Source organism: Ovis aries, chromosome 9 (assembly GCF_016772045.2).
Source record: "Ovis aries strain OAR_USU_Benz2616 breed Rambouillet chromosome 9, ARS-UI_Ramb_v3.0, whole genome shotgun sequence".
NCBI lineage: Eukaryota > Metazoa > Chordata > Mammalia > Artiodactyla > Bovidae > Ovis > Ovis aries.
In genome coordinates, this window is record NC_056062.1 from 49,592,778 (window position 1) to 49,618,939 (window position 26,162).

The 26,162-nt window shown below is 42.7% G+C and overlaps 1 protein-coding gene and 1 long non-coding RNA gene across 2 annotated transcripts in view; one reads left to right on the top strand and one right to left on the bottom strand.

The window, feature by feature from the left end:
* Positions 1–25,480, top strand: part of RDH10 (retinol dehydrogenase 10) — a 29,460-nt gene extending 3,980 nt beyond the window's left edge. The window contains exons 3-6 of the mRNA XM_015097815.4: positions 20,587–20,685; positions 21,884–22,029; positions 23,830–23,961; positions 24,069–25,480. Of these exons, the coding sequence (XP_014953301.2) occupies positions 20,587–20,685; positions 21,884–22,029; positions 23,830–23,961; positions 24,069–24,192 (501 nt within the window). The 3' untranslated portion in view covers positions 24,193–25,480. The remainder of the gene's footprint in view (positions 1–20,586; positions 20,686–21,883; positions 22,030–23,829; positions 23,962–24,068) is intronic.
* The window catches only part of LOC132657218 (uncharacterized), a 58,864-nt gene continuing 32,877 nt past the window's right edge, over positions 176–26,162 (bottom strand). The window contains exon 2 of the long non-coding RNA XR_009595065.1: positions 176–21,229. This is a non-coding gene — a long non-coding RNA (uncharacterized LOC132657218). The remainder of the gene's footprint in view (positions 21,230–26,162) is intronic.

The following is a 26,162-nucleotide window of genomic DNA, read 5'->3' on the forward strand; positions in this document are numbered from 1 at the left end:
TGGAGGGCTTAAGTGTGTTTGTGTGTGCGTGCGTGCACGCGTAGATGGGTATGTGTGGTGCGCAGTGGGAGTGGGAAACTGAATAAAAATCCTGTTGCCGTGGGAGCCGCAGAAACAGGGGGCAGGTGATCAGGTGGGTAAAAGCCAGTGCAAGAGAATAAACTTGGCAACACAGTTCATCAGGAATCTTGTGTGTTTATAATTTGGAGTAAATCAAAGAGCCACCACTTGAAGTAAAAGATGTACATAAATTGCAGGTAGACTGTAGTTTTCATATTTAAAGCCTGGTGAGGATGAGGCTGCCTTAGCAACTGCATCTGATTTCAGTCCATTTGTCATTCTTAAACAGAGCTCTAACCATCAGTTGACTAGTTATGAACCATGCACAGCAGGATTTTTTTTTTTTCCCAGTCACCTCTGACTGAGATGATGCTGGTTTCCAAACTGTGAACCTTTACCTTCACAAAGTACTCTAAAGTTTAACCACCTTGCCCAATTGCCCTGCTTGATTATTTTGTTAAATTGTACAATGTCACACATAACCAGATTTTTAGAAAAACCCTGTACAATCTGAAGTTAGGTACTTGTAAGAGGAAAGCTTCTTTTTGTCAGACATCGTATAAAAAGAGAGCCAAGTCAAGTGTCATAGGCATAAAACATCCATAGCCTCAGCTTTAAAAATGCACATCAGTTGATAGACTTTCTAACCTAGGGAGGAAATTAAAGTTTGAACAGAAAAATTTTTGTGGCACCAAATCTCTCTACCAATGAGGAACGTACCACCTTCCCAGAGTGCTTCTTTTGCTTGGCAGTGTTGTTTAACTGCACAATTTAGGGAGTTCTTGGACGTTTTGACAGGAATGACGTCACTTCATATTAAACTATGGGAGGCTCCTGAATTCTCCAGCTGTTTTTCCCTTAAGCATCTAAACCTCAGAATTTATTTTCAAAATTGAGTCAGAAAATTCATTTTTAAGAGTTGGAGTTTCTGACTTCTTGCCAAGACTCACAAACCATTTAGGAAGAAATCTAGCAAGCCAACATTTAAAAGACGACTTACTATAATTTTATAGTGATTTCTTTGGGAGAGAGCATCGAGTAGTCTAAGAACCACCTGAATTCAGCTTCCCTTCCAGTAGTCCCCTTGGGTGAACATGTTCATGGTAACTATTCCAACATGCACTGCCATGTGCTGCTTTCCTTCCAGGAAAAGGTAACTAGCGCAGTGTCTTTTTACTGCATCGGGGTGGGGAAAAGTAGTTGCCCCATACATTTTAAAGAGTGGATCATCTGAGCCAAGACTCGTTCAGTGATTGGAACAGGTCACCTTGAGCCAGACTTTTTAAGTAGCAGTTGATGTCTGTGTTCATAACATAATCAGCAGTGTGTTGATCCTGACCCAGCTCTACAGTCATAGGCAGTGAACTGGAAACCACGTAGACGTTCACTGTGGGTGCTCGATTTCAAACCACCCCTTGTACCACTCCCCCAGCCTAGAAGGCCCTCTGCTCCGCTCCATATGTCTTTTCAGAGCTGGCTCAGGTGCTTCCTATGACCTGCATCCTCACTCTGGCCCTTATCTCATGTTTTGATGTGTTGGAGCCACAAGGATCCTTAGAGACCATCTTGTCCAACCCTTTGTTTTCTGATGAAGCTGCAGTTGAATAACTGACCTCTTCTTTCTGTTGCTCTCTCACGGTGTTTGTTGTCATCCTGGTCCTTTGTGCCTGCTATGTGCTCTCTGGGGTGCTTCCTGATCCATTGTGTCCCCAGAGCCCCAAGTAGATGGCAAGCTGTCTGAAGGCAACTTGTTACGGACCTCTGTTTGTTTTCCTCTGCCAGGGACAGAACTCTACTCCTAGTCACTTAGTAAATGTTTGATAGTAGAGGCTAGGCTTCTGCTTAAATATTTAGAAGATCACCTACTCAGAGAATGCTCCCATGAGCCTGGCTTCTGAAGTTTCAAAAGGTAAGCATTATGTTGGACTAATTCAAGCTGTGGAAGATTGACAGGATCTCCAAGTGAGGGATCTTATGTTTGTTACCTTGTGTCTCTCCTTTTGTTTTCATCCACAACTTTTCCATTCTCCGTGCCCACCTGTAAGCTTGCTTTTTGCTATAGTATATTGACTCTGCTCATTGGTGCAAGGCTGGTGGTTGATAGATAAGTTTAAATGAGCTCAGTTTGAATATATGGCAGTCATTCCTGTTTCTAGCTGAGCCTTAAGGAAAGGATTCTGGCCATGGTTCATTTCTCTTTTGATTTTTTTTTTTAAACTTTTATATTGGAGTATAGCCGATTAACAAGGTTGTGATCATTTCACGTGGACTGCAAAGGGACTCAGCCATACATGTACATGTATCCATTCTCCCCCAAACCCCCCTCCCATCCAGGCTGCCACATTACATTAAGCAGAGTTCCGTGTGCTATACAGTAGGTCCATGTTGGCTTTGCATTTTAAATACAGCAGTGTGTACATGTCCGTCCCATACTCCTTAACTATCCTGAAAGCCCCATCCTTCCCTCCTTCCCTGGCAACCATAAGTTCATTCTTTAAGTCTGTGATGCAATTCCTTTCTTGCTTCTCGTCCTCGGACCTATTTCCATACCCATTAGAAGTGTTTGCAGTATTTAGCATTATTTTGCACAGCCCTCCAGTCTGCTCTGGGCTTTCCTGGTGGCTTAGACAGTGAAAGATCTACCTTCAGTGCAGGAGACCTAGATTTGACCTCTGGGTCAGGAAGATCCCCTGGAGAAGGGAACAGCAATCCACTCCACTATTCTTGCCTGAAAAATCCCATGGACAGAGGAGCCTGGTGGGCTACAGTCCATGGGCTCACAAAGCTATGGTACTCAGGGTTCTGCTAGCCCAGCAGCTCTCCTCGGAACCTTGTCTTGGTTACCAGTCAAGAAGTGATAGATTTTGAGGGTAGGTTTTAATCAGCATAATCTGTTGTGCAACGTTCAGTTAGGACATGAACGTGGGAATGTGCCATACAGTTCTCTTGACTTTTGGCATAAATCAGAGAAACCATCTATTCAGACTCACTCTGTATCTGGGTAAGAGGCAAAAACTTGAAAATACTTCTCTAGTATCCTTTGAAATATAGAGAACTGGCCTCCACATAGGAGCTACAAATCCATGTTTCCCCAAAAAACATTAATACTTTGCTTCACTTGTTATTTTTAAAGGGAATCTTTAAAAGAAAAAAAAAATCATAACTTGTCATTTCTAAAAGACAGAATTTATCTGTAGGTCCTTTTTGACCAAAGAGCTGCATTTGGCTTTTATACTTGAGCAGCAAATTGATCCCCGATTAACCAAAAGGGGGAAGCAAAAGCATTTAACTCCAGGCCTTTTTATGTTCTAAAGAAATTTTGCATGGTAAAGGGCTAAATCTGTCAAATTGCTAGTCGGTAATTTACTTCTATTGATATGATAGTCAGACAAGATAATTGGTAGTTAATTAATAGACCACTTAACTTAAAAGGTTTCACAGTTTTAAAATACTAATTACTGAATTGGGCATTTATCTATATCCAAGTGTCTAAAGTCTATTTAGTTAAAATCCATCCAGGAAAAGTAAAAGCCCACCAGCTAGATCTGAGTAATGTAGCACTTAAAGACATTAGTGCTGTGGTTGTACCTAATATCTCATGAATGGTCCCTAATCATTAATGTTTAAGTTCTTACGTGATTTATTGGTTTTTAATCTCAAATACTGTATTCCTCTGTCCTCTGGTTAGAGAAATCTAGTTTTGTTCGTGGCTTCTTGGATTTAGAATTTTTTTTCTAAATCACTTATAAAGTATTCTTATAAAACTATGTAGCTGATACTTCCTCCTCTAAAATGTAATATTAAGAATTCTTAGGGTAAATATTTTATAGAGTATTGTTTCCCTGTCTTAGGACAGCAACTAAAAATGCGAAAGTCGGGATGGATTTTCAGATCTGTACTAAAGCTGGCTTTTGTTATTAAATAAATTCATATGCATAAAAATCAAATGTTTTGAGCTTCTGCAATAAACTTTTTGTGTCTTGGACCAAATTGTAAACTGACATAGGGTCAGCATACTTTATGTTATTAATGCTCATGGTCACAGTTAAAAACCGAGTAAAATGTTTCTTTAGATAGCAACTGCTTGGGTACCTGGAACTCTTACATTCCTATCAGGGTCATTTCATAGTCTTCTTTCCTAACATAAAATAAGATCACGTGCTCATTGAGCTTCAAGTGTCTGTATTTGATATATTACATGCTGGACCCAAATCTGGTGCTACTAGAAATAAACATCTATGACATGATAAATAATCGGTGTGAGCAGGGAACCATCCTACAAAAATCTTCCCAGCACCTTTGATATATGTTGTAATCTGGTTATCTCAGTTGTTTAGAACATATTGCCAAGTAACCAATGTCATATGAGAAAATGGCCATATCCAGTGTGTGGCATGACCTTTCTACAGAAAGTGAGCCTGTCAAGCATCTCTCTGAGATGCTGGCGCCCTAGCTGCCATGATAAGCCCACTTTCTCCTGCTTCTCCCCTCGTCTTCCCAGTTTTCTCTTCTCCTTGCCTGCAAGATCTGAGGGCTGTCTAGTATGGCATGCTCAGACCGCTTCTCACTGTGCTCCTCAACCTGGGTAGTCTGTTTATTTCAGTGGCTTTGACAGTGATTTCTGAGAGCTCCCAAGTTGATACAACTGTCTTGGCTCTTCCATGCATTCCCTAAAACCAGAAAATCTCAAAACGGAAAGTGATTCCTCTTTGCCCCGTCTTGAATCCCCTGGTGTGTAGCAGATGCCAGGCCTGGAAACATCAGCAATGTCTTTAATCCTCCGTCCTGCACACACTCGTGGGTCACCAAAGCCTGACTCTTCTGTTGCTACTGTGTACTTTGATCCCCTCCTTTCCATTCCCGCATCCTCCTCTATGCTTCCGTCACCTCTTACCTGCTTTCTGCAAAGAATCTGTGAACTTCTCTCCCTGTTTCCAGCCTTTGTTGGCCAACCTCAGGTTACCTAAGCAGACTTGAATTGGTTGTATGCCTGCTTAAAGATTATGCTGACTAGAACCTTACCCCAAGCCCTTGCGTGACCATATTGTTCACAGCGTGAAGTCCAGGCTCGTTAGCGTGGCAGCTCCAGCCTTCCAAAGCCGATTTCCACCTGCCTGCCAAGCCCATCGCCTCACTGGGCCTGAAGGGGCTGGCACACTCACCTCTCCTACCATTTGGGTCCCGTCTTCCTGGGGGACGAAAGTTGAATAGTTCAGACAAAATGTATCACTACTCCTCAGAAAGAAAAACAAACACATTTGAAATCTTTTCACATTGACTTCATAGTGTCTTGATATACCAAAGGGGCAGTCCTTGTGGAACAGAATAGTTGCCTGTTCCTTCTTCAGGGAATGGCACTCTCTTGTTTGATTATGTGCTGTTTATCTTGATTTTTGGAAGCAAAATTGATGTTCTTTTCTCCTTCATTATTTCTGCATCCAGGGCTTTATCCAGTATCTGCCCAAGTAGACATTAACTAACAGGGCACATCAAAGTGGCAGCATTCGTTAACCTGCGCTAATGCTGACACTGCCAGATAGCTTTTTCAGAAAGGCTGAGTGGGGAGCACCTGGCAGAGTCCTCTGCCATCCGATTGGCTGCAGGATCAGGTCACCGTGGCCCAGAGGATGGCTACAGACCCTGTGCTTAAATGCTTCATTGCTCACATTCTCAGTGTATTCTCTTCTACAGTTGCCTTTTGTTGTTCAGTCACTATGTTGTCTTCGACTCTTTGGGACCCCATGGACTGCAGCATGCCAGGCTTCCCTGTCCTTCACTATTTCCTGCAGCTTGCTCAGACTCAAGCTCAGACATTGGGCTTGCTCAATGTCCATTGAGTCAATGATGCCATCCAACCGTCTCATCCTCTGCACCCTGTTCTCCTCTTGCCTTCAGTCTTTCCCAGCATCAGGGTTCAGGGTCTTTTCCAATGAGTCAGCTCTTCATATCAGGTGGCCAAAGTATTGGAGCTTCAGCATCAGTCCTTCCAGTGACTATTCAGGGTTGATTTCCTTTAGGGTTGACTGGTTTGATCTCCTTGCAGTCCGAGGAACTTTCAAGAGTCTTCTCCAGCACCACAGTTTGAAAGCAATGTTTATCTTTACCTTAACCATTTTTCAGATTTTCAGGATCTTTGGCAAATTCTAGTGAATTGACTTGAGTAATTTGAACATACGTAAGATGTGGCAATCAGAAAACTCCTTCCAAGCAGTTTAATACCCTCAATAGGGAGGGGGAATAATTTTTTTTAAGTAGGAAACCCTTCTTTAAATGGTTTTTTTTTTTCCCTTGAGTTAAGGAATATTAATAGCAGATTCATCTAAAATTCTTGTTCTAGTTCTTTCAGAAACTGAAATGATGATAAGTAGGCAACTTGTCTCTGCCTAATCCGGCTATCTGCCTATGTGACTGGATGGAGAGATGATGTGTGTGGTTTGTGCGCTTGTGTGGGAGTGCTCAGTGAGGAAGAAGGCTCCTGACCGTGGATGGTGCAGCTACAGCCTCTGGACTTGGAAAAGTGCTCCAGAGGCTGTGTTAAGTCCAAAACACCCGGGATGGTTTTGGACCCCCAAATTGTACTATGCTGAAATTCCACTAGGGGGTGTCCTGGCAGGGTGAATTTATGTCTTCCTTCCCCACACAGAGCCACTAGTTGTTCCAAGATAAAGGGCTTTTGTCGTTCATCTCTGGAGTGTGACAAACTCTTGAGAGTCCTTAAGAAATAGGGACCTGTTCCCTGCCTCAGCTGAAGGGGTTAAATCCAGTGTTTTGAGCCTGTAACTCCAGGGATCGGATTAAAATGTGTTAATCTCTCTTGGTTTAATTAGTGATTTCTTATCTCAGAAGTTACTGTTGTAGTTGGCTATTCAAAGAACTAACCCCTTCTTAAAGTTCTATCAACTGACTTAGGCAGAAACCCCTTGTAAGCATAACCAGAAAGTTACTCAGAGGATGGAATCTTTTAATTCTTTCTTTGAAAATATACAACAGACAGGTAAAGCATACAGCTGAGCCCCATGATAGGGCTGTCTTAGAGAACCTCCCAGATTGTGGTCTAACCCTGATCAGACACCACTGTTTAGAGTAATTGTTGTCAGAGCATGGCCTTAGGACCTAATCTCGTTCACCCTGCCACACCTGGCCAGCCAGTTCCCATCGCCTGGACCTCTGGGTTTACACAGGCTTACGACATCACGGCACCGCAGGCATGCCTTCTGACAAAAGGATGCCAATGTCTTTTACTTGCTCTTATCCAGCGTGGCCTGCTCCCGAGCTGTTTCTTTTTCCTTTTCACTTTATTTGTCAAGTCCCTCAAAACTCAAGTTCACACCTGTCAGGGACCATTTTCCTAAACGCTCTGAAGCTAAAATTAAGTGAACCACAGGGAGGAAAAAAAAAAAAAAGAATATCCTCTCATAATGATGATAAGACTTCCAACACGGCAGCAAATGCTGCTAGAATATTGAACAAGGAAGGGCAATTACCGCCGCAAACTTGAGTGCTGTCAAACGAGCCCAACTGACAAGCCACTTACAGTGAATTCACATTTGGAAACACAACATGACTTGGTCGGTGAAACTTCCAAAGATCCCACAAAGATGTGTGAAAGGTGGCAGCGATGTTAAAATTGGAAACACTGGCATTGTTGGGGGGGCTTGTGGAAACCAAAGTGTTTCTCTCTCATTTGCTGCTTGCATAAAAATGTGAATTTCCTGCCTTGCCTTCAAATGGCTTAGTACTGAGATTGCTGAATATTAACACGGTTCAGCTTCTCAGTGTTACTCTAAACAATGAGGCTCAAAATAACACTTCCCAAATCAGTGTAACTGGGAAAATATTTGTGGTGTAACTTATGTAAGCACATGGGTAGCTTGAGGACAAGTGAAAACTTCAAATTCAAAGCCTGAATTTTTTCCCACCTGCAAATTGTAATTAACATACTGCCCCCTACTGATTTCTCAAGGGTCTTTTAAGTGAGGATAGTTCTGTAATCTCTCTGGAAAGAGAAACCTCAGGTCTGATAAATCATTGTTAAATAGTTCAGGACTGACTTTTAGTATTTTTATATTTGCTGGACTCTCCTTCATCAAGCAGTGTCATTTGTGTTTTGAAACGGTGGTTCTCTGACCCCCAGAGCAGAACTGAAGAAAAGGATTAGAGAAGAGGTGTTACTGGAAAGTGTCTGTTGTTTCTGAGCATCTCTCAGGATTCTGGAGGAAGAAAAGTGTTACTGGAAAGTGTCTGTTGTTTCTGAGCATCTCTCAGGATTCTGGAGGAAGAGAAGAGGTGTTACTGGAAAGTGTGTGTGGTTCCTGAGCATCTCCCAGGATTCTGGAGGAAGAGAAGTGTTACTGGAAAGTGTCTGTTGTTTCTGAGCATCTCCCAGGATTCTGGAGGAAGAGGGCGGGCAGCTGTCAGCCCCGGGTGTGTGAGACCGTTTCTGGTGGTCCAGTCCTGGGTTTTTGCCGGAAGTGTGGTCTGACACTGCCCGGAGGGCAGGGGGCCTGGGAACCATACATGGTAAGAACCTGGAACTGGCAGGAACTTGAAGAAACAGCATAACCAAAAATAGATAGCACTTCTAACCCAAGTAACCCATAAATATATGCTTGATTAGCCTTGGGTGCATTTACTGTACTTTTATATAGCGCTTAAATTTTACAAAGCCCTTTCATGAATGCTCTTCTCTCATTTGCTCCTCACAGCAACTCTCAATTAAGTGGAGCCATTATCCCCATTTTTATGGATGAGGAGATAAACCGAAAGAGGCTACGGGACTTGCCTAAGGGCTCCACTGGGGAGGGAAGAATCTAGGAGCTAGACCCTCAGCCTAGGACCTTAGTTTGTGTGTGAGCACTCAGTCATGTCGGGCTCTTTGTGACTCCACGGACTGTATCGCATCAAACTTCTCTGTCCATGGAATTCTCCAGGCAAGAATACTGGAGTATATCCATTCCCTTCTCCAGGGGATCCTTCCTGACCCAGGGGGTCAAACCAAGGTCTTCCCACATTGCAAGCAGATTCTTCACCATCTATCTAAGCCACTAGGGAAGCCCAGAACCTTAGTGTAGAAGCTCTGCAGATACTTCTCCAGGCCACATGTTCTAAGGTGAATTCTCCTATGAGTCGCTTTTGTTTGTGCCCTGTGGTATACTGTATGAATACACCTTCAAATGTTCTTTTTTTTTTTTTAATTAGCATGGTTAGTTTAGCAATGACTAATTAACCCTAACTTAATATCCCCCAAAGTCTGCTCCATAAATTAGATAAGCATGTAAAATTATAAAGAACCAGTACCACACTACAGTTTTATTACCAAAGCCCAAGTCATGTGTTTTTCTATAAATTTCTGTGGTCTGTAGCTGAGGTGGTTACTTCATTGAGGAGAGTGTGGAGTATCCTTAGCCACCCAGCTTCCTTCTCTTCCTAATTTGCAGGTCAGCACTGACAGACACAGAAAGTAATGAATAAAAAGGGCTCTTCTAGATGGACCGGCTGAACAAAGTTCTGTAAATACTTGGTACTGAAATGTCAATAACAGTGTGATTTGAGTTTTGGTTTCTGTTGGTTTCTTCTAGGCTTATCTCCTGGAAAATGTAAAACCTTTATTCAGTTATATAATAATCTTATGAGATCAGAATTCCAGATAACTCCACGAGCTTTGCTTAGAAAACGTAATCATGGATTCTCAAAATTGTGCAGCTTTGGCCAGCTGATAGTGTCCCAATTTGTGGACTAAGCATCTGACTTTTAAAGGAATAGTTCTTTTCCTATTAGGGTTTTCTCATAGGCTAATTGAAGCATGAAAACCACAAAAGATAAATGTGGAAATTTTTTAAAGGTGAATATTGAGGCTAAAAAGGTCTAAATTCCTTGCCTTGAAAACTAAGCCATCAAAGCTCTGTAGATAAAGGGAAAGGATTTTGAAATCTTCTGGATCTCTTTTTGAAAGCTGGTTCTAATGTGGATGGGGGTGTCTTAGTCCATTTGGGCAGCTTGAGCAAAGAACCATGGACTGAGGGGCATATAAACAACAGGAATTTTTTGCTTACAGTTCTGGAGGCTGGACGAAGTCAAAGTCAAGGCTCTGGGAGATGGGTTGTCTGGTGAGGACCCATTCCCTGGTTTCTAGACAGCTATCTTTGCTGTATCTTCACATGGTGGAAGGGGGAAGGGTCTCTTTTACAAGGGCACATACCCTGTTCATGAGGGCCCTACCTTCATGACCCAGTAACATCACATTGGGCATTAGGTTTCAGCATGAATTTTGGAGGGGCACACAAGCATTCAAACTACAGCAGAGGGGCTTGCTGGTGCTAAAATGGAACCAAGGCAAGTACATAAACAGTCAGCCTATAAACTCCCATCGTTGGCCATACAAATCTCCCAGGGCTCTTGACGTCAATTTGAACTGGTGTTTGTGTGACAAAACATTATTTCGGAAAAGATGTGTGGAGTGGAGAACGGGACTTCTCAAGCCCAGATACCCTGGTTCAGAGAACACAGGTAGGAGAGATGGCAGAGAAATTAGTCTGCCTTTGTTGTTGAATTTCTAGGAGAAATCGATTTGAAGCCATTTGATGTTTGGAGTTGACATTAGCTGGCTCACACTGTAACCTTCTACTCAGCCTGTGGTCCAGAGCAGTAGTGTTACCTGCCAGGCTGCACATTAGGAAACTTAGGCCTCTCCCACACCTCCTGGGTCAGGGTCTGCACTTGATTTAGATGCCAAGTGGTTCTTGTGCACATCACAGTTAGTGGAGGAACTGCTCTCGAGCATGTATTTCCGTTCCCACTTTCTCAGTAGTCTCTGCATGTATTTTCCCCAGAGCTAGGACTTAGGACTTTTGTAGGCTAGAAAAATGCCAGACCATGGACTCTGGGGTCCATCCTTGTCTAGGATTTTGATTGTTTTGTTTTTGTGGTTCCAGGCCATTGTTAAAAGATGCTCTCTTGCCCACTCCTCCCCTTGGTTGCTGTGCCCAGGATGGAGTTCACACAGTGCACTAAAGAGCTATGTTCTTCCTGCCTAGGACCAAAACAACTGTCTGAAAACAAGTTGCAGGAGGGCAGAGGCCTTGCCTCTTGTGCATCCCCCTCCTCCACTCCTGGTCCCTGCAAATCATCAGCATTATTTACCTTCAACAGTATTTCTGAAGTGAGTGCTAGAGTGGTGGTTTGAAGGTTTTGACATGTAAACTAAAAAGAATGGGCTTTTGAGCCTAACCCAATCAACAAGTGATTGAATGTAAGCTGTGAATTTTAAGTTGTGATTTTTTTTTCAAGTCTTCCAAAGCTAGAAAATGTGATGACAATATGAGAATTAGAGCTCAGAAAAAAATCATCACTGGACCACATGGAACCTAATTTACTAATGTGCATATTCCTTCTAAAGAGTGGTTCTCATGGGGACTCTTCCTCCCCAGGGGCATTTGGCCACATCTAAAGACATTTTCCTGGGTCAGAACTGGTGGGGTTATTTCTGGCATCTAGTGGGTAGAGGCCGGAGATACTGCTTAACATCCTACAATGCACAAGACAGCCCTCCCACAGTATAAAATTATCCAGCACAAAATGTCAGTGGTGCTGAGGGCAAGATGACTCTCTTCTCAGGGTCTCAAATGCAGCTGCACAACAGAGTCACCTGGGGAACGGTGGCTTTGGTACTGAACTCCCTCCAGGGTATAACTGCTCCAGGGTGTGCCCCGGCACCAGAAGAAACTTCCCCAGATGATTCCAATGTATAGCGTAGTTTGAGAACCGATTTCTAGAAAACATGGCTTTTACAATCCATAAGTTTCTTTCAGAAGGGCTTCCCAGGTGGCTCAGTGGTAAAGAATCTGCCTGCCAGTGCAGAAGACGGGTGGGCTTGATCCCTGGGTTAGCAAGATCCCCTGGAGGAGGAGATGGCAACCCACTCCAGGATTCTTGCCTAGTAAATCCCATGGGCAGAGGAGTCTGGCAGGTTACAGTCCATGCGATTGCAAAGATGTTTTTAAACGATGCCTAGCACAATACAGGTGCCTCATAGACCCTCATACACAGTGAGTGAGTTCTAAATTGTTACAGTGCATGCCTAAGAATAAAGAAAGTTTTTAGGAGTAAGCTCATGATGAGATGTACCTTGAGTTTAGGTAAAGATTTTGATTTTCTATAAAGACTCCTACAAGAAGCACCCTAGAAGGTAGAGAAGAATTTGGCACATATGAAGTACAAGAGATGACAGAAGGTGATCATGGGGGCCTTGCTGGGCTGTGGTTTGGGGGCGGGGGTGGGGTGGGGTGGGGGGCGACCTACCACCTAGGCAGTGGCTGAGCCCTTGTGCCTGTGGATGTGCCTCCTGAAAGTGGTTACCAGTCTCTGGAGCAGAACTGAAGCCCCTGCCCTTGGGAAGATCTGTCTTTATTACACTTTTGGTGATTTGAAAGCAAAGCAAAGGGATTAATGACAACCTGTTGTTAGCAGACTATTTGCAATTTTTCAGGCGATTTTCACTGTTCTATAAAGAGTTATTAAATCGGGGAAAGGGCCCGAGCTGGAGCTCATGGCACACTCCTTTGATCATCTAGGATTCAGCTGGGGGAGGGTCAGGGAATGTAGCATTTCGGAACCAGTGGGCAGTATTCATTGTCTCGCTCTTTTTTTTTTTTCATCGTTTCTTTTAACACACTGGGCTTTTGTGGACTCAAGTAAAAGACAGAAAAATGATTGTAATTTTTGTTTTACTAGGTAAGAGGCATGGATTCAAATTATCTTACTGTAAAAGGCACAGTCATGACAGCATATAAATGTTTAACGAACAGATATTTTTATTGCTCACCAGATTGGCAACTGCGCTAATGGAGTTGATACCTTACTGAGTCATTTATGAGAGTCTTAGGCAAGTAATACCTCAGTGTTAAGACTTGTGTATTGAGCACGCAGTGGGAATCGAAGAACGAATGATTGGATATAAGCCGTCGTCACACTTTTGAGCTAAGAAATCTTGCCTCTCTCCTTTTTATCTCCCAAATGAGTTAAGCCGAGAGAGGTCAATTAACAAGGAAGGTTAAGTGATTGACAGTCAGAACTACGTGATCTCTGGACAGTAAAGACCAGTGTACTTTCCAGACACATTGAGTTTTTAAGTCCTTTCCTTTCTGGCATTTCTGCACAGTGAACTCTGAAGTGTCAGGGAATGTTGATATCTGAATCCCTGCCTCAAGCTAGATCCATCCTATGTTTTAACAGTGGGAAGGCAAGTTAATGAAGCATTTATTTTTGCTGAATAACTAATGGTGTCATCATCTAGGTGTTCCTTTGAAAAGCCCAGCTCTTTTATTAGCTTCTCGGTTGCAGGGCAACTGCAGGAGTAGACTCGTGCATGTGTGTTAAGTATTAACTGCTGATGCCTCTAAATGTTAAACCAATCCCTGTGGGCTCAGAATAATTAGAAAAAGGACAGTAGCTGTAACATTGATAGGAATTTGATGATCATGACATATTCTCTACAGCTAAAGAGAGAGTATTTTATATCAAGCACATAGAGACTTTGATGAACATCTTAAGTCTGAGACTCATTCCAGCCTTCAGTATGTTTGAGACTCTATTGCACAATTTGTCAGGACATCTTTCTTGTCACTACAAACATACCCGAACAGGAAAGGGAGAAAAGGGCTGTCATCGCATTACATAAATTTCTGAATTTGTGTTGGATTCCTAGATGGCGCAGTGGTACAGAACCCACCAGTGCAAGAGACACTAGAGACACAGGTTCGATCCCTGGGTCAGAAAGACTCCCTGGAGAAGGAAATGGCAACCCACTCCAGTATTCTTGCCTGGAAAATTTCAAGGACAGAGGAGCCTGATGGGCTGCAGTCCGTGGGGTCTCAGAGATTCAGACACAACTGAACATCAGCAAGCACCTTGTGAACTGCAAATGAAGTATTGAAAGCCAGTGTGTTGCTAGCAAATACAGATTTGAGTTTGACTTCCTAATTGAAGATAATTTTGTAATGAAAATTCTCAAGTTACAGTTTCTGTGGCCAAAATGAAGTTTACAACATTGGTGGTCAGTACATGGATTAAACAGATACCTGTAAATCGAAAGGATTAAGATTATTTATTTAGGCATGTGTTCCTTTCCCAAATTAGCTTGGGAGCATGTCACCCTTTTTTAATCTTTGAACACACTAATGATTTATCCTATCTTTTTAAACCCAGTTCCCTACATTTTCAGCACCCTCAATAGTTTGTAGTGTCAAGTCATAGCTTTCCAGGAGCAACGACTGAGTTTTCAGAGGAATGTGCCACCAGATGTCATTTTAGCCTTGTAAATAAACAGTACGTCCCTTTGTGATTCTGATAAAGACAAGTAACTCTCATAGCGACACAGGCAGAAATAGCAAAACACCAAGGAGGGTCATTGAGCTGTTTGGAGGGATACCACAAGCCTGTCAGTTAAATGTTCTTTGTTTAATAGAATCTCTATTGCATTTTTTCCAAATCATACATATTGCTCTTATTTGGAAATTCTGAAAAACCTTAAACATACATCAGAAAACTGTCCAATACATGTGCTAAGGGCATTAAGCCTTTTCCCATCATAATATGATTTTTGGTCCCCTTTAGGAATGAAGGGGACCTGAACTTCCCTGGTAGCTTAAACGGTAAAGCATCTGCCTATAATGCAGGAGACCTGGGTTCAGTCCCTGGGTTGGGAAAATCCTCTGGAGAAGGAAATGGCAACCCACTCCAGTACTCTTGCCTGGAAAATCCCGTGGACGGAGGATCCTGGAGAGCCACAGTCCATAAAGTCTAAAAGAGTAGGACATGACTGAGCGACTTCACTTAGAAGTGAAAGTTTTCTGTGTTATTTTTGGACATTTGGGTGAGAAAGAAATACTTCAAAATGATTTTTAAGATGACTTTTCTTGAATTAACCGCATGACAGTCAGGTAAATGCACAAAATAGAGGATGTAGCCTTTTCCTATTGTGAGAAATTAGCTTTGCTCCTTCCTTAGTGTCCATTAACCTTGAAAAACTTGCAAATATGGAAAACATATTCTGAGTGTTTTACCTATACCTTTAAAATGTCATCAATCTCGAAATTTCTCGAGTCAGACTTTGCCGGATACCGCATTTCTTCACATTCTCTTTTGTTTAACTTTAGGTTAATTTGTCCTGACAGTGCAGCTGCAGGCTCTGCATTGCAGTCTGTCATTAAGAGCACCAAGAATGGTCTGGAGGGTTGGAACTGTTGGGAGTTAATTTGGCGTAAACCTAACACTCAAAGATTTCTTAAGATATGACATGTCATGTCTATGTCCAGTCACACTTCTGTTTAAGAAGTTCTTGTTTATATTATAAATATGACCTTTACAGTTATCTTTCAAAGGTCCCAATGCTTTGAAGAGGAACCCTGAGGAGCTATGGAGATATTAAACTTGCGAAGCATGTTTTCATAGCAATGTCAGTGTCCATTTGAATATCCTTCTTCTTTCTTTTCTTTTTAGTCACATAGCAACCCTGTCAGTCAGTTGCAGGTTATGATTTTGGAGTCTTGTGATAAAATTCAACACAGGTAATCAAAAGTCTCTTATCACACTTTTTAGCCAGAGTCCATTACTAAAAGTTTTCTCTTTTGCAGATAAACTAATCCCACAGGGTCCCTTCCAACTCTAAATTGTCTCACTGAACATACAAATTGGTACATACTGGTCGCTGACTCAGCCCCCCACCCCTGCCCCCATCAAGAGTCAACCACGTTTTCCTGATGACAAACTGGATGTCCTCCCCTGTGTCTCAGACATTTGAATAAGAGGACAGATATTGGAGTGCAGGCTTCCCTGGTGGCTCAGTTGGTAAAGAATCTGTCTGCAGTGCAGGAGACCCAGGTTCAGTCCCTGAATGGGGAAGAGAAACAGGAACCCACTCCAATGTTCTTGCCTGGGAAATCCCTTGGACAGAAGAGCCTGGCCAGCTACAGTCCATAGGATCGCAAAGAGACTCAGCGATTATACCGCCACCACCAAATAGGACCTAAAGTCCCCATCAGCACTGTCAGACTTAGGCTAAGCCTCAAGCTAACCTGGCCAGCTACCATTGGGACCTGCTAACTCTGGTGACTGATGAAATGTACTTCCTTTAGAGATCGCTTGACTAGCTGGTAAACTAGTCATAATGAACTAGTCATAAACTCCTGATAATTCGTCCTTCAGCGGTGTTTAGGAGGCTCTCTGAGTTGCCCCTCTCAGATTCACTGTCGGCAGCCCGTGGGTGAATTTACACTCAAACCTTTTGGGTGTGAGCAGATTTGCTCTTTATGTTCTTCTAACGAGTCTGAGACAAAGTTGAAGATCACGAACCTGAGCTTGAACTGACTGGTGTCATGGCAACTAGCACTTCACCTCTTGCTGGTCCCCCTCTCACGCGTGCTACGATATTTGTGCACATTAGTAATTCATTACAAAGTGCCAGGTTTCTTTGTGCTGTCAAACCGTGTCAGGGACAGAATATGATGTGCTATCTCAGATGTCACCCACCAGACTGTCGAGGGCAAGAGTAATTAGAAAGGAAAACTTGTCGGGTTACTCTGGAAAGTTCCCGAGAACACGATGCTTTCTCGCCACCCATTTACAGTCTTTTTTTTTATTCCTAACATAAGGCCCAGGCTTCGTGTTGATCAAAGCGTATGTGGTAATGCGCCCCAGACACAAGGCAGGGGTTTGGTTGTGGAAAGAACGCCTGGGCAGTAATTGCTCGCCTCCATTCAGGCAGCAAAGGAAATGATTAACAGCCTCAGTGCTCAGTCACGTGGATCAGGCTCCAGCCTGAGCCGAGCAAACTTAGGTTTAAAAAGAAACCTGAGCAGCCCCGGTATGAAAGCTTTTCCCCCAGGCTTGCCTCCGCCCGGCACCCAGAAGGAGCGGAGTGGTGGCCGCCAGCTTTGGAAAGCAATCAGTTGGGGTCCCAAGGCCACCCGGCCCTTGAATGGCTCACTTCCCCTCCCAGTTTCCTCAGCGCCTGGTGTGTTGTCCCTGGTTTGCTAGGAATTGTAGTAACTAGTGTTAGACCTGTAAGTAGTGAGCCTTTCTAGATGAACATAGGCCTTTGCCTTGGAAGGTAGGAAGCATAATGACACACTGGGTTTTGTTTCTACAGAAGGCCAAATTTGTCCCTGGATGGGGAAAAGAAGTCACATATTTTACAAGAATCTTTGACTTGTCACACCCCTTTAAAAAAAAAAAATCAACCCCTCCCTCTAAAGAAAGCTTCATACTAAAACAAACAAACCTGTGTCACACTTTACTAGCTACTTAAAATGAAGCCAGTTTCCCTAAAAAATATGTTTACAACACACAGTTGGAAAAGACTTTAGTCACATAGCTATATTTGGATCCTTTTGTTTCTCTTGTTCTTTATTTCCTTTAAGCACAAACTGAGGAGCTTAAATGTCCCTCCAAACTACTTTGTGGGGTGGGAGGGGAAGCAGGTTCAAATCAGACTTTTTAGAATATGCAGCTGCAGCACGCTGTCTTTGTGAAGGATAAACCAGAACTGTTTTCTATTTGTTGTACTGACGTAACACAGTTTGGTGCTGGTGAGTATGCCAAGTTGCTTCAGTCATGTCCGACTATTTGCAACCCCATTGACTGAAACCCGTCAGGCTCCTCTGTCCATGGGATTCTCCAGGCAAGAATAGTGGAGTGAGTTGCCATGCCCTTCTCCAGGGGATCTTTCCAACCCAGGGATCGAACCCACATCTCCTCTGTCTCTTGCATTGGCAGGCGGCTTCTTTACTACTGGTACCACCTGAGTATAAAAGTCTGCTTAGAGACAGGAATGAGACCTGCTCACATGTTCCCCATCATTGCTAGGCCAGACTGTAATCAGGTCCTGCGTGTAGTAGGTGTTCAAGAAATACTGGTTGAAGGAATAAGTTAATTCCAGCAGGGCTAGAGGGGACATGAATCCATTTTAGAACCTTGCAAGAAATTAAAAACCATGAGGAACTTAAAACAGTTACCTGCCTTAATATGTGCTGGGATATGGATTAGTCCTTTAACACCTGCAGCCACCAACATGGAGCACAAACATGGAGGAGTCATTAGAGCCAGCCCACTGGGCATCTGGGTTTCTGGGGAGGGCTGGCCACCTGGTAGAGTTAGCATGGATGCAGGCTAGGGATGACCACGGTCAGCAACTTGGAATTGTCGTAACCACGTAGCAAATTCCTGCTAGTATTCTGTACTGTATGAAATTGCTTAGGATTTACTCTCAAGTCCTTCTATTTTCTTAACTTAAAAATTGGACCTTCATGCTAAATCTATCCTCTTCCAAGACGAGGGAAACTATTAATACTCAGAAGTGATCTCTAGATAATGTCAAGACTAAATTTTATACTTTTGAGCTAATCTAGAAACAATTGATTATAATCAGATATTTAAAAGAAGACTCATAGGCATGAGTACTGAAGGATATGTTTTTAGTTTAGATTGATGTAGATAAGTTTCCCTGTGATGTTACGTTATTGTAATTCTGTGATATAGTGCTCATATACAGGTTATAAAGCCTAGAGTTTGCAGGTGCTGTAAACTGAAACAATCAAAAAAAACCCCAGATTACCACAAACATATATGTCACAATGAATGATACTGGTTATATGGACAAAGTCAAGGTGAATGGAATAACATTAACACTCTTAACTACCTGTGTTAGAGAATTTTTAAGGGGCTCCGGTGACATAATTAACATAAAGCACTTTGAAAAGTGTGAGAGGCTATGTAAATATGTGATTGATATTACACTTTGAGTTCTATAAGAAGACTGGGGGCAGATTGTCAGAGAAGAGTTGAGTTCATGGGTAAAACTGTACAGATGAGAATAAGCATGACCCAGGCTTCCCTAGTAGCTCAGTTGATAAAGAATCTGCCTGCAATGCAGGAGACCCCAGTTCGATTCCTGGGTTGGGAAGATCCTCTGGAGAAGGAATAGGGTACCCACCGCAGTATTCTTGGTCTTCCCTTGTGGCTCAGCTGGTAAAGAATCCGCCTGCAGTGAGGGAGACCTGGGTTCGATTCCTGGGTTGGGAAGATCCCCTGGAGAAGGAAAAGGCTACCCACTCCGGTATTGTGGCCTGGAGAATTCCATGGACTGTATAGTCCATGGGGTTGCAAAGAGTTGGACATGATTGAGCGACTTTCAGGGAACAACAGTGCAGAGCCACAATGGATGTAAGTGGAGACTGAGGGGTTATATGATGATCAGAAGTCAGACTGGGGAAGACCTTGGGCTGCTTCACAAAATTTCATCTGACAACTGAATGCATCATGGATTGGAGCATGGAAAAAACTTCAAAATTAATGGACTGACTGTTTGATCTTGTCCACACAAAAGTTATCAGAGCAAATCAAATACGCCTGCAAAAATTCAGTGATGTCTTAACCAGGAAATCTTCTGAGGAGGGAATGCAGCACTTCTTTAAGTCCACTGAGTAGTGTTGGGCTTTTTTTCTTAACTTCATAAATCATGGGAAGCTGTGTTGGCAGTGGGATATAACTCAGCAGTAGATGGATTGCTCTTTGCTGCTTTCTTTTAGGAAGCGGGTTATAAAACTGTTGGAAGCCTAGTGGAGTAGTTAATAGATTATCTTAAGCAATTTGAAGTAATTTAAAAAAAGAAAAATTACAGCTTTGCGTCTTGAAGGCATGAAAGCTAGAGGGAAAAGAGAAGTTTAGTGAAATGAGAAATGGATGCCACCTCTGGGTCCACTGCCCTGGAGCTTCTGCCACATGCTCTGTCCCCCTGCGGGTGGTCACCTGCCTCCACGGGAAAGACACTCCCCAAGAAACCCCACAGCAGAGCTTGGTCAGTCAGATGCCATGAGCTGTTGTCATGTAAAGTTAGCATTAGGACACAGTTTTCATTAAAACTATTCTGTACTTTTACCCTCTTTCTTTACACCTAAAATACTTCACCTCCTGTGAGTAGACTGATAATACAGCTTGGATGTTTGAAGATGCTGCTGGAATATCTCAGCCTTCATGGGTCTGTTGCTGAGTAGACGTAGTCATGAGGCAAACATTACAGGAGCCTCCTATTTGTGGGCAGCGGGAGGTCCCTCCCAGACCATGAGATGCTGCACTCAACTGTCACAAGCATGAAAAGATCTCTGACCCAGGAGTAGTTTAGATTAGCAGATAACTCACTTGAAAGGTGATAAAGAGCCTTCTCCTAATGGCTTTCTTTTCATCTCTGGACATGGTCCCCGAAAGCGTTTGTATTACAGTCTTGTGGGTCACGGCTTGTAATAGGCCTGCCATGCCGATGACACGGTGCTAAGTGAACCAGGACGCTTCAGGGACCTTCTGTTTTTGATGAATGTGAAATATTTTAAAACAAATTGGGGAATGTAGCATTATACCAATAAAACTTTGCTTCATGATCTTGAGTTGGTGGGGTTTTGGTTTGGTTTCATTGTTTTTTTGTTTTTTAGGTGAAATCCATAGGTCAGTTCTGAAGCTTACATCTTCCTTTTCTTTCAGACCACTAAGGCTTTTCTTCCTACCATGCTGGAGATTAATCATGGTCATATTGTGACAGTTGCGAGTTCCTTGGGATTGTTCAGCACTGCTGGAGTTGAGGTTTGTCATTATAAAGCATTTCCTTCTTTCAATCAGTTCATCTCGTCACAAATAGACTACAGTTCTAGAAGCATGCATGCTGCCCTCATATTCCTGCAAGCCTCTGGAAGCTACCTGTGTGCTGTTTGTAGAGTGCAGCCCAGCACCCATCAGCTCTATATATTCTGCCATAAACTTACACTAGTTTGACACACCAACAGCAGCAGCAGAAGTAGGTGGGCCAGGCCTCAGTATGGCCCCATTCTCATTAGCAGTTTTACTTGACGACAGTGGGGAGACACAGGGTCAGGATGAAACTGGAGGGCACTGGCAGTGCCCCAGAGAACAGATAAATGAGGCTAAAGGTTGACACTCTGTTTTGGTCAACTTGTCAAAAGTGAGCTATCTTGTGTTAGCTCATCAGATGAGATGGTTAAGGGTGGGTATGAGGTGTCTGCATGTTTAAGTCTGTGGAACTGGGCCTAATCAGATGCTGTTCTTCACCAACTTCAAGTTACAAAGCATGCATGTGTTTGTTGTTCCATGCTGTTTGTCCCACGGGTGCCTGTAGCAGAAAATAGGAAACATCAGCCCATGCAAATATGCAAAAGGATGTGCAAGAGACAGCTTCTACATTGTACATTTCCATTCCTAAATTTAAAGTTGGGTAATGGAGAAGAACTTCCTTTCTATACCGTGAGTCCTTAGGTTGAATTCTAGTTGAAGTTTACAAGGTGGAATTATCATTTCCATTTTCACTTGGCCCTTAGAAAGAAGATTGGATCATAACAGCTCATAACTCCAGCTCTAGTCTCCTTTGTTCTCCTAGCATTAATTTAAACAAACTGGTTTTTCAGTCTCCTTTACTGAACAAGAGGCCATTTGTAAATTTTCCAGACACTTCAAAGTGAGCCTCTCTCCATTTTTAGCCCCAGCTTGTTAGCTTTCATAGACTCCTTTGTGGTAACTTCCCCCAAAGTAATCTGATACTTCGTTGATGTGGCAAAAAGTGTTCATCTGTTTCTGCTGTTGCTTTGAAAATATTATTTCTGCACCAAACCACATCAGATACCTGTCTTTTAGAATGCTCTCCTTTTTTTTGCTTAGTCACCTGTAACCTTTTGTATCAGACATGTAACCTGAGTAACGGGGCAACCTGGGGCTTGGTCTGGAATGTGCACTATACTGAGTACCTCTGCCCTCTCTGCTTTGCTCCCAGGACTACTGCGCCAGTAAATTTGGAGTCGTGGGTTTTCATGAATCCCTGAGCCATGAGTTAAAGGCTGCAGAGAAGGATGGAATTAAAACAACGTTGGTCTGCCCTTACCTGGTGGACACTGGCATGTTCAGGGGCTGCCGAATCAGGTCAGTAAAGGACCTGCCTGAATGTTGACGATTAGCAGTTCTGACAGATCATCTTTCCATCTTGGGAGACTATGTGAAATCAGTCAAATCTCCAACCATAAACAGCCTGGCACTTCAACAGCTGACATTTTAGCTCACGTGTAGTTTTCATTGGTCAAGGTTTGTCAGGTTGATGCGTGTGTGATTGACAAGCAAGGGCTGGTATTAATTTGCAGAAGGCAAGGAGCATCAGTAGGAAATGACCTCTCTGTTCGGAGCAAATACCTAGGATTTTACTTAGAAGCTACTTTGGAAGTGATTTTCTTTCTTTAACATCAGTGTAGTTAGTGCACAGTCCCTCAGTCATGCCCAACTCTTTGCAACCCTGTGGACTGTAGCCGGCCAGGCTCCTCTGTCCATGGGATCCTCCAGGCAAGAACACTGGAGCAGGTTACTGTGCCCTCCAGGGGATCTTCCCATCCCAGGGATCAAACCCGCATCTCTTGCACCTCCTGCATTGGCAGGCGGGTTCTTTACCACTGCACCACCTGGGAAGCCCTTAACATCCATGTTTGCACATAAATATGACTTTGGTTTGGATACAGAACAGTGTCACTGCCACTGAGGAGGGTGGCCTTTCTTCCGAAAAGACCCTTCCCACATTTGGGAACTTCCTTTTTGCAGAGAGTGTCTGTAGCTAGAGTTACTCTGACAGAATGAGAAGAAACATTGAGATTTTCTACAAATGAAATAAAACACCCCCACACTTTGAAAGGAGGCACGTGGGAATAGCCATGTCAAGTCACATCTGACTCGAGCTACACAGAATAAACAAGGCCATGACTCACGAAGAGGACACTTGCAGAGACATGCCCACTGCAAGATCTTGGCTTAGATGAATTTGAAAGACAAAGCGAGATAAGTGAGCCAGTTCCCGGTGGCTCAGGGCCAATCTTGACACATCCTGAACCTGGGGCGGCTATGAAGTGAGTGGAGGTGGCTTGAGTCATTTCAATCTCAGGCTGAGTCCAGGTCCAGACTGGGAGTGGACTGGACCCCACCTCTTTTTCTGTGTGTGTGTGTGTTTGTGTTGGTTTGGCTTTTGCCTCTTATAAACTTAAGAACCAGTTGCAGAGGGTCTGAGGAGCTCTGTCTCCTCTTTAGCATCATGACGGGTGTCCAAAGCTCTTGGGGGTGGGCAATGAAAAGTGAGGGGGTAAATTCTGTTAAGTTACTTCTACGGGTATCTGGATGAATTCGGCTGAAGGTAGGCTGTCTCATGTGCACTTCATTTCAGAGACACCCCCCTCACTCCTCTCCCCACCCCCCAAAAAAAGCCCCAGGCTTTTCCTCTCCAGGCATCCAGGGAGGCACACAGCTGAATTTTCTTTCACTCAGGAAGGTTTATGTCGGTGTTTACACACCATCATTTGAACTACGCTTAATGCTAAGTTTGGCATCCTGTTTGGGTTTACTGTTACGTCAGACACCCTCTCTTTTTTCAATTGAAAGAAAAAAATAATAATAATTTGAAATACATTCCAAGGCATTTTGAAAACACAACTTTCTCACTTTACAGAAAAGCAGACCAATTCTGCTTTTCTTTAAAAAAAAAAACAAAAACTTGTTTTCCAGACAATGCAAATAAAATATGTTCATAGTAGGAAAGTTTGGAAAATACAGTGAAAGCACAATGAAGTGAACAAACAGATTGCAAATCCTGTTGCTCAGATAACATCACCCTTCGTGTTTTGATGTGTATTTCTAGCCTTCCATATTTTGTGTGAATTCTTAATTTAATCTTGAATGTGTAACTCCCAGGAAAGAAATCGAGCCTTTCCTGCCCCCTCTGAAGCCCGATTACTGCGTGAAGCAGGCCATGAAAGCCATCCTCACCGACCAGCCCATGATCTGCACCCCCCGGCTCATGTACATCGTGACCTTCATGAAGAGGTGAGTGTGAGGGGCCTACCCCCTTGGCGGGCCTTCCCACACCCACCCTGTAACTTAACGAACACACCACATCTCACGTTTGCTACCTGTGACTCTTCCTTTTCCAGCATCCTCCCTTTTGAAGCAGTTGTGTGCATGTATCGGTTCCTAGGAGCAGACAAGTGTATGTACCCCTTTATCGCTCAAAGGAAACAAGCCACAAACAACAACGAAGCAAAAAATGGAATCTGAGGGTCTTATTTGTACAAAATATCATTTCTACAAGAAGACGATCAGGAGGATATCTTAGTCCGACCCACATCAGCTTGACTGATACTCTCTGGATTCTACATCTGTGTTTTTTTTTTTGTTTTTCAAATCAGCTTTTTACAAAAATAAATAAAGTGTAAATTAACTGACTAGAGTACTTGGAAAACGTGATCAGCAAAAGTGAGCTTAAGTCGTTGCCAACAGGGTCCTTTGCAGGCAGAACCCTAAGACCAGTCCAGTCTTTTAGACAACCGCTGTGTGATGTCGCCAGGCCACCATTATTATTATTATTTTTGGAATCAACAGGAAGTCTCAAGATGATAATGACTGTGTGTTTCATGTGTGTGTTTTCCTTCATTCCCATAGAGTTTATTAATTCTTGTAATTAATCTCTAGCAAGTTGACACCCTTGCAACTTCAAGGACTGACAGTGCTGTATTTTCTCATGTTTTCTAAATTTCAGCTCTGTAAAGCCTGTGTGGCTCTTTCATGGTGTGTGTATATACAGCCCTTTAAAAAAGGCATTTTGAAATCTCCACCAATTGGAAGTAGAGGATGTCTGATTGTTACAGTAAAGTCATGTGATCAGGTCTCTTTGTTAAAGTCACAACGACCGAATTGTTGGTCGAATTTTAAAATGTATCTCTGAGGTCTTTCCTTAAGGATCTATTCCTCTGGAGACCTATTTATTAAAAAAAAAAAAAAAAAAATCATAGATTTTCTACCTGTGAATTTTGCTGCATACAGAAAGTGCCCTTTCCTAAGAAAGTTGCTGTGTTTCATTTCTTCAGTTGGACTTTGATCTAGAATACATAGCAGCTCTGCAAAGAAACAGTTTCTAAAAGTGTGAACTTGTGCACCTAAAAATGTCCCCGTTTCTGTGCCAACTATGATTAGCAGGGGGGCAAAAATCTTACGCTATGGAATACATATGGAAGGGTGTAAAGATTCTTTTGAAAGTTTTATTCACATTGTAGAACAGCAAATGACATTTTTACAGTATTTTTTTGTAAAGCAAACTATTTTGTGCCTTGAATTTGGTAAATGTGTATTAGTGAAACATTGTAAAAGTGAACTTCTACCTCTGTATCTAAATGTACACCATCCACTTGTAAATTACTATAAACTATTATGTGATTGCTCTCTTTTTTAGAATGTCTTGTTTAAATAGTGGCCAATGTTTTAGGCTATTCAAGTAAGCCATCTTTTACTAATTAATTGGGAGATTTTATAAAGGAGTGATTAAATTTAAAGACAACTTACATACAAATGACTGTGTGATCATTAGTTATCAGCAGTGTTGTTGGGACAGACACTGTGTCCTTTTTTCTTTGCCATATCACTCATTAATGAAAAACGTTTGAACAGGCTTGTGTTCAGGGACACTGGTAGGTTAGGGAGCCCTACACTCACGTTTCTTATGTTACCATCTTCTCAGATTAGATACTTTATGAAGGGCTTGTTGATACTAAAGGTGGGGAGATAGAAAGAACCCCACTGCCTGTGTGTTGTCCGGCTGCACCACAGATGAGTTCTGCCATTATCCACATATAGGAAAGTACTGCCTCACCACTAGTGTTCCAGCACTGGTCTTAAGCAATAGCTTTATTCCATGTTTAAATTTCTTTTTATAAATGATAACTAAACTTGAAGCCACTGAGGCACTGGCTATCTCTTATTTTCCATTTCGGATTTTAAGTACAGTTGACCCTCAAACATCATGGGGGTTAGAGGATCAGCCCTCCATGTAGTCAAAAATCCATGTATAATTTATAATCAGCCCCCTGTATCCATGGTTCCTCTGTTCCCCCAATCCCCATCTACTGATTCCACCAACCACGGATTGTGTAGTACTGTAGAATTTACTACTGAAAAAATATTTGTGTATAAGTAGATTGGCACAGTTCAAACATACATTATTCAAGAGTCAACTGTGCTTTGAAGTAAACCTC